This window comes from Lepidochelys kempii, chromosome 24, assembly GCF_965140285.1.
Source record: "Lepidochelys kempii isolate rLepKem1 chromosome 24, rLepKem1.hap1, whole genome shotgun sequence".
NCBI classification, from domain to species: Eukaryota; Metazoa; Chordata; order Testudines; family Cheloniidae; genus Lepidochelys; species Lepidochelys kempii.
The window spans coordinates 10,431,954-10,439,956 of NC_136403.1; the positions used below are offsets into that span (position 1 = coordinate 10,431,954).

General features: G+C 54.9%; 1 protein-coding gene across 1 annotated transcript in view; it reads right to left on the minus strand.

The window, feature by feature from the left end:
- NDUFS2 (NADH:ubiquinone oxidoreductase core subunit S2) overlaps nucleotides 1-7,458 on the minus strand; it is a 30,760-nt gene extending 23,302 nt beyond the window's left edge. The window contains exons 1-3 of the mRNA XM_073323511.2: nucleotides 7,273-7,458; nucleotides 5,290-5,396; nucleotides 814-1,004 (exon numbers count right to left, since the gene is read on the minus strand). Coding sequence (XP_073179612.1) covers nucleotides 814-1,004; nucleotides 5,290-5,396; nucleotides 7,273-7,358 — 384 coding nt within the window. The 5' untranslated portion in view covers nucleotides 7,359-7,458. The remainder of the gene's footprint in view (nucleotides 1-813; nucleotides 1,005-5,289; nucleotides 5,397-7,272) is intronic.
- Between the last annotated feature and the right edge of the window lie 545 nt (nucleotides 7,459-8,003).

The following is an 8,003-nucleotide window of genomic DNA, read 5'->3' on the forward strand; positions in this document are numbered from 1 at the left end:
GAGTCTATGACCCCAGGTCAGATAAGGCAGTACTTCCCCTTACAGAGAGGGCAACGGACTTGCCCCACAGTGAGCAAACTGGGACTGGAACCCAGGATTCCTGGCTGCTGCTCACCGACCCAAACCACTGGACAACACGGTGTCTCTTTAAAGAGGGACGCTCTGCTCCCTGCTGCTTCCCCCTGCCCCCCAAGACATCCCCCAAATACAGACTAGACAGCCATGGGAGTCCAGCCCTGCTGCTGAAAGGGTCAGGTCACTCTGCAGTCTGGCAAGGCAGACTGCCTCCAGGGGCCCCCACAGGCCTGCCAGGTGGGGCTAGGTTGGAATGCACTAGGGCAGCTGGGACAGCATTGCTAACTGCAGGGTAGGGCTGTGGGGCAGAAGAGCAGGAAACCCCAAAGCCCTGATTTGGCCCCCGCCTCTTCCTGGGGCAGAGAGAACTTGACACTCACATGCAAGAGGTTAAAGGCCTGAGACAACCCTCCCTTTGGGACATCAGTTGTTTCCAGAATCGCAATCCGGGCTGGCACAGAGGATGGGGCAGGCAGGGAGCAAGCACAGGAAGTAGCTAAACCCCTGGGGTCCCGTCATGTAGCCACTTCGGGGAATTCCCAGGGACTAAAGTGGGAGCTGGGCTTGCAGGATTGGGCCCTCGAGGAGCAGCAGGCCTGGGTGCAAAAGCCCTTGGAGCACTGCGGGAGTGCACTAGGCTGAGGGCAACAGGCCGATGGAGCCGAACACAGTGCTGCCCGGGGATTGGGGTGTCCAGGCAGGGACCCAGGGATCACAGCCCCCCACCCTCGTGGTTACCTGGAGATAGGTCTTGTACTCGATGAGTTTCTCTGTGCCACGGTGCAGTAAGCCGATGTGGGGGTCACATTTCTTCACGGTCTCTCCGCTCAGCTCCATGACCAGCCGCAGGACCCCATGGGCAGCTGGGTGCTGGGGCCCGAAGTTCAGCGTCAGGTTGGAGACTTTCTTCTCCGCCGGAGGGTCCTTGTCTGCTCAGGCATGAGGAGAGCAAGAGAGGCCGTGAGATGGCAGAGCACTCCAGGGAGATGCACGGCCCTCCTGCCCCACTGCACTGGAAAGGCTGAGCAGGACAAGACCTCAGGGATGGAAGGGAATTCAGGCCCCAAGGCGCATGCCCCACGGCTGGGCAGCCCTATTCCACCCCTCCCGGCCAGTGCGATTCCCACCACTTCCCTTGCAAAACTGAAGAGCGGACGAGTCCAGCAGTTCAGCCTTGCAGAGCACTGGGCTTGTCTGTGGGAGTTGCCGTCCCACGCCTGTTGCTCTCCGGCCTCCCTGCTTCTCTCACATTATGCAGGGGGTTCATTTGCTCTCTAGGCGACCCAAGTGAGTGCACCCCACCATTCGCTGTGCCCAGTGCAAGCTAAAGAGCAGTGAGCACCCCACGAGTCCAGAGGCTGGGAGTGCCCGGCTGTGGTGAGGAGGGAGAGCAGGAGCGAAGGGCGCAAGCTGGCTCTTGGCACAGAAGCTCAGCACTTGCCTTGGAGGGGTCACCCAGGAGGAAGCCTCGTCTGGGCCAAACTGTCCCAAACTTGGTCTCTGTCCAGCAGGGGAGCGGGAGGAAAATCTTGCAGGCGTCTCATGAAAAAAAACTGACAACATTTCCCCTCTCTGTACACCTCCAGGGGCTGCTGAAGTGGGAGAATTCCCAACGTGGCCCTTGGGGGCTTTCCCCTTCCAGCTTGAGTCATTTCCCCTTTGCAGATAGCTCGAGAAGAGTCTCTTTAGCTCAGGTTTCTCTTGGACACTCGTGACCCAAAAGTACCGCCCCTTGGAGACGGAGGATAAACTCCGGGGACAATCACAACAGTCAAAGTAATGGAGCTCAATGAGGCCAGTTGGAGTCGCTGTAGCATTCACACATCGTGGAATTTCACCAGCTCGCTGGCAGAGCCCTGACGATGGGTTAAAGGCCCCGGGCAGCCCCACAGTGACTCAGCACAGGGAACCTCATGTACGGGGTTCCCACAACGGCAGGCCTAGAGCTGCTCACCTGGACACACAGCACTAAACCACTGTAACTCCCCCCCCACCCCCCAAACACACCTGAAGAGCAGCAAACTGCTACGGACAACTCCACAGCCACGCAGCTCACCCAGCTCCTCCCCGAATACCCTCCTGCAACAATGTCTCACTCAGAACGAGCATTTGCCTCTTTCTTCCTTCGGCTGCCAAGACCCGAGCATTCACAGGAGGGGAGTATGTCCCTTAATGCATTCTGCATGGGGAGAGAAATCCCTTCCTGACCCCTGTAGCAGTCAGCTTACACCATGACACACTAGTCAGCTGTCCTTAGACAAATATTATAGGTCATACATTAGGCTGCCTATGATTGATTTTCAATCCATTGGCAGCATGTCTCAGTGACTGGAAAGACAGCAAATGCATTCACAGGTCCGTCTGCCTGCTACTGGGACACTTGGCTTAAAGGGACAGGCCAGCTAAAAATCCCAGTCAGTACTTCACACAAAACGCGTTTTCCTTGTAACTAGCAGCAGCATAAATTACAGTAGTGGTTCCCAAACTGGGGCTCGTAAACCCCTGGGGGTTTGCGAAATATTACAGAGGGTTCTCGGGAAAAAATTTCCTAATGGCGGACAGAGTTGTCGCTAGGGTCCCTGGGCAGCACGGGTCCAGCAGCCCAGAGACCCTGCACTTCCAATAGCTAAGCAGATCAAAGCAAACATATCTATCACACTGAGGAGATTTAAACTTCAAGACTCCTTATAAGAAATGGAAAGGAAGGTAGATATTTTTTGCTGTTTTTAAAATTAAATAGGCAGCTAGTATTGTTTTGAAAATTATTATGAAGAACAAGTTTAAGCTTTGTTGTAATGTGCGTTGTTTGCCTGGACTGCTCAAGACCTGAATGCTTGTGTAGGGGGAACTCTTTGTGTTGGCTTCTTAAATATCTTCATGCACTTTCATATCTGATACTCTTTGATGAAACATAGGAGCCTTGTCTTATAACAGGCTTATTCAAAGTGATACAAGCTATGAAAGTGAGATCTTGGAAGAGTGTTGCTGTTTTCATAATGTAATAAAAATACTGTAATGATCATAATTAATAATAAATAGTGTGTAATAAGCATGTCAAAAACAAATTTTATATTTCCAAGATCACTGCTTTTATCATTTATATTCAGATAAAGGAGAAAAACTGTGGAAATATTCCTTTTTTAGGAGGGGGTTCGTGAGACTTGACATTTTAGTGAAAGGGGTTCACAGATGTTAAAGTTTGGGAACCACTGAATTACAGCAATGGGAAAGCTTCTATCCTGACTTCTTCCCACTGACGCTCTCCCCCCCACTTCCTGCGTTTGGGGTCTTATCTCACACGCAATGCACAAGGGTCGAGATTTCCAGTGCAGCTGAGGTTTCAGAGTAGCAGCCGTGTTAGTCTCTATTCGCAAAAAGAAAAGGAGTACTTGTGGCACCTTAGAGACTAACCAATTTGTTTGAGCATACGCTTCCATGAGCTACAGCTCACTTCATCGGATGTTTTATGGACTTTAAGACCAGAAACGACTATTCTGAACTTCTAGCCTAACCCTCATGGCACAAGCCAGAGGATTTCATTCCATGATTCCTGTGTCCAGCCCATATCTTGGGATGGAGCTACAAATCTCTGAAAGAAAATACCTTAAAGACTTCTCCTGACAGAGAATCCACCACACCCCTCAGTACATTGTTCCAGTGGCTACCTGCCCTCACCAATAAAGATTCATGCCTTATTTGTAGTCTGAATTAGGCTACCTCTACACTAGAAACTTCAAAGCGCTCCCACAGCAGCGCTCTGAAGCGTGAGCATGGTCACGTGCGAGCGCTGGGAGACAGCTCTCCCAGCGCTCCTGGTAATCCACCTCCACAAGGGGAATAGCTCCGAGTGTGGCTCCCAGCACTTGGAGCCTGTCCACACTAGCGCTTTAAAGCGTTCAGACTTGCTGCTGAAAAATCACCCCCCTGAGCCAGCAAGTTAGAGTGCTATAAAATGTAAGTGTAGACGAGCCCTTTAGTCTAGCTTCAGTTTCCAGCCACTGGATCAAATTATGCCTTTTTCTGGCAGACTGAAGAGCCATCTTTTATCAGAAACCTCTTCCCCAGGTAGCTGCCTGTAACTGAGCAAGTGACCCCTTAACCTTCTGTGGATAAACTAAACTTAATCAGACTGACCTTTTTTAAGTCTCTCCGGCAGGTTTGCCAGACAGTGGATCATTCCTGTGGCTCTTTTCTGAAACTCTTCCAATTTGTCAACAGTCTGAAGCACAGGCACCAGTATTACACACAGTATCCAGTAATGGTTGTTCCTCTGCTTATACAGCTAGAGGATCACATAAGTCCTCTTAGCTACTGCATCACACAACTCCTATCCAATTGGTTATCTACCAGGATACGCATACACGCAATGCCCAGCCCAACTAGAGCTGAGCACAACTTTTTTAAACTAAGTTTTCTTTTTGGTTTTGGGGTTTTTTTCTTTGGGGGGCGGGGGGGGAGAGAATGCAGCTTCAGGTCAACTGAAACAATTTGTGACTCAAATCGATTTTTTTCCCCCAGCATGGCCAGCAAACCCACACATCAGTTATCCAAGCAGCTCTATTCCTACATCCTATTCAGAGTCACTGCACTCCAGGATACTACCCCCCATCCTGTCAGCGTGACCTGCAGTCTTTGCTTGTGCTTGGCTGTGTTAAAACATAGGTTTAAATCAGCCCATCTTACATGGCGATCTCTAGCACTCTGTATAAGTGACCTGTCCCCATCATCACTTCATGCACAGAGCATTTGTGTTTGGGTTTCAGATGCAACAAAATGACGTCTCAAATCCAAAATCTTGTTTCCACTTACATTAAAATAAAAGCCATGGGATCATTCCTATAAAAAGGGAGATGCTAATTTAAAAAAAAAAAAATCTTTAAAAAAAACAGACCCAGATCTATTTCTTTAACCAGATCACCTTAAACTAAGGAAGCTCCCTCCATGCTGACCACATTTGTTTTCCCACTATCTCAGGTTGGACAACGTAAGGCAATACGCTCCATGAAGATGCAGGGGTCCATCTACACAGAGCTCACTACAGGATTGGGCCCAAGAAGGCCACTCAGCTGCAAGTCCAGCGATGTCCACAGAGGCGGGACTGCACACCCCAGGGGCAGGTTTGGCTCCAAACTTAAAACATGACAACCACCAATACAAGAGCATCCGCATGATGACAGTGCATTTAAGGGGGCAGGCACCTTCGACAGAACTCACCGTTCCAGGGAGGAGGCACCCACTTCTCAGTCTCCTTGGTGGGGTACATGACCGCACCTGCAAACTGCTGGGCCCACTCGACATCTGGCTGCCACTGCTTTGAGCCTCTGAACACAGAGATAAGGAAAGGGTATCAAACACGGCAAGTTCATTCAACCTGCCTGACTCTAGTCTCAGATTCTGTGGGTTTTAAAGGAGTTGTTGCCAGGCAGATGGGGGAGGAAGGGAGAAGATGGGGATTGAAAGTGAGACTCTGTCTTGGCTGAGTGAGCTTCATCCTTGGGAATGCAGCGGTTTGGCAGCCCGAGAGCCTATTTCTCCATAGTTTGGGGAGCTGCAGTACAAGCTGCCCACACATTGCTCCCCACCAACCGCTCTCAAGTCTGATCAAGGGGGCCTGTCTAAGGATGAGGGGAGTTCAGTCTCCATGGCCCATTCAATCCTTGGTTTTGCTTCTCTGCCAAGGGGTCAGTTAGCATCCACGGGGTGGTGACTTTTGTGCCATGGATAGTCCTGCAGTGGAAGGAAGACAGCCTCTCCACTCATTTCATAAACCATCAAAGTCCAGACTTACGCTGGCGAGATTCAAAGAGGTAACCATGCAGAGAAAAGCTTCATGGCTCATTCCCAAGTGCCTGAGCTAGCTAGTCTCCCAGATCAAGTGTCATCAGCAAGGAAGTCTGAGGAAAACCTCAAACATGCCTCAATGCGCAGTATACCCACTCTGTCACAAGGGCACCGCGTACAACTGCCCCACAAGCTAGGGGGTTTGTATGACAGCCACCCAGTAGCCACCCAGTGACAGGAACCAGTCAGGAGCATGGTAGTTTGTTTCCTGCAGGAGGCAAGTTTGCAGCAGCAGGAGTACCAAAGTGGACAGCCCCACGGCATGCGCAGAGACCTATGGTAAGAACCAAGATCCAAGTACAGTGTCCTTACTAGGGGGCTGGAGAACGGGTCCCCATGTTAGGAGCTAGCAAAGCCCAGGGGGAGGGGATGGGTCCCCAGGGAGAGCAGGGTCTCCAGGGAGGGGATGGCAATGCCTAGGAGGGTCCGGGGAGGGGGCAAGGGAAGGGTCCCTGAGGAAGAGGAAGATCCCAAGAGAACAGGAGGCAGGGGAGAGGTGCCAAAGAGGCAGAGGAGGATTCCCTGGGGAGGGCAGCGGGAGATCCCAGGGAAGGTGGGGTCCCCACCAGGGGAGATGACAATGTCCAGAGGATCCTGGGGGTTCAGAACATGGGGGAGGGGTTCCAAGGGAGAGGCAGGAGGCAGAGGAGGGATCCCCGAGGAATGGGTCATGGGGGCAGGCAAGGGGAAGTCCCAGAGGAGAGATCTGGAGGGTGGGGTGCAGGAGGCAGGGAAGGGGTCCCGAGGGAAGGGGGGCTGCCGGGGGGGGTGCTTGGAAATGCCCAGAAAGGTCCGGCGTGGGGGAGAAGGCAGGGGAGGGGTTCCCGGTGGGGAAGGGGGCAGGGTCCCTGGGGAGAGGGAAAGGATCACGAAGGGGGCAGAAGGGGAGATCCCAGGAGAGGGAGAAGAAGTCGGCGGGGGGAAGGCAGGCGAAGTCCTGGGGGGACGGTCGCGGGGGGGCAGACGAAGTCCCCCGGGGGGACGGTCGCGGGGGGGGGCAGGCGAAGTCCCCCGGGGGGACGGTCGCGGGGGGGGGCAGGCGAAGTCCCCCGGGGGGACGGTCGCGGGGGGGGGCAGGCGAAGTCCCCTGGGGGGACGGTCGCGGGGGGCGGGGCAGGCGAAGTCCCCCGGGGGGACGGTCGCGGGGGGGGGGGCAGGCGAAGTCCCCCGGGGGGACGGTCGCGGGGGGGGGGCAGGCGAAGTCCCCCGGGGGGACGGTCGCGGGGGGGGGGCAGGCGAAGTCCCCCGGGGGGACGGTCGCGGGGGGGGGGGCAGGCGAAGTCCCCGGGGGGAGGGTCGCGGGGGATCCGGAGAGGGGGGATCGGGGGTGCGGGCAGGCTCCGGGCTGGGTCTCACCTGCTCGGCGCTGCCCCCAGCCGGAGCCCCGGGAGCCATGACCCTGAAGGTGCCCGCAGCCTCCGCAGAGCCCTGAGCGCCGCCATCTTCCCAGCGGCGCCGCGGCGAGCCGGGACAGAAGTACACGGCCGCCCTCTGCAGCTTCAACCCGGTAGGAAAGGCTGGCGGTGAGCCGCCATATTTAGTGAGGGCAAAGAAGGCGTCTTCGAAATAGCCAGAAAACCGGGCCGACGCCGCCACCCCCTACAGCGCAGCTGGGCGCCATGTTTATTACGGGCAACATCCGGGACACCAGCTCGAGTCTTTCTCCGTTGTGGGTGCCTCCATCTTTCCTATGGGTAATATCCGGGAGACTGGCCTGGCTTCACTGCCCATAGAACCCGCCATGCGGAGTGAGGGTGGGACACCATCTTTACTATGGGCACTGGCAGCCTCCCAGCTGGGTCTCCCTCCCAGTGGAGCGGCCTGAAGAGCCGCAGGAGCCATGCTGGATATGGGCATCCTGGGAGTGATGAGGGACCTGGCCTGGCTCTATGATCAACACCATGGGGGCCTTTCCTGGGGCTGGCCCCCAGGGCAGGGCCTGGGCAGCCACAGGCTGGGCCCAGCCCCCGAGTGCGGCTCCCCCAGAGCTGGGTGCTCAGTGGGAGGTGGATTTTGGGTCCCCTCCCATTGCCCCCCATAGTTCCCTGCCCCTCCTTCTGCAGAGCCCCCAGCCCCGCATCCTCCTC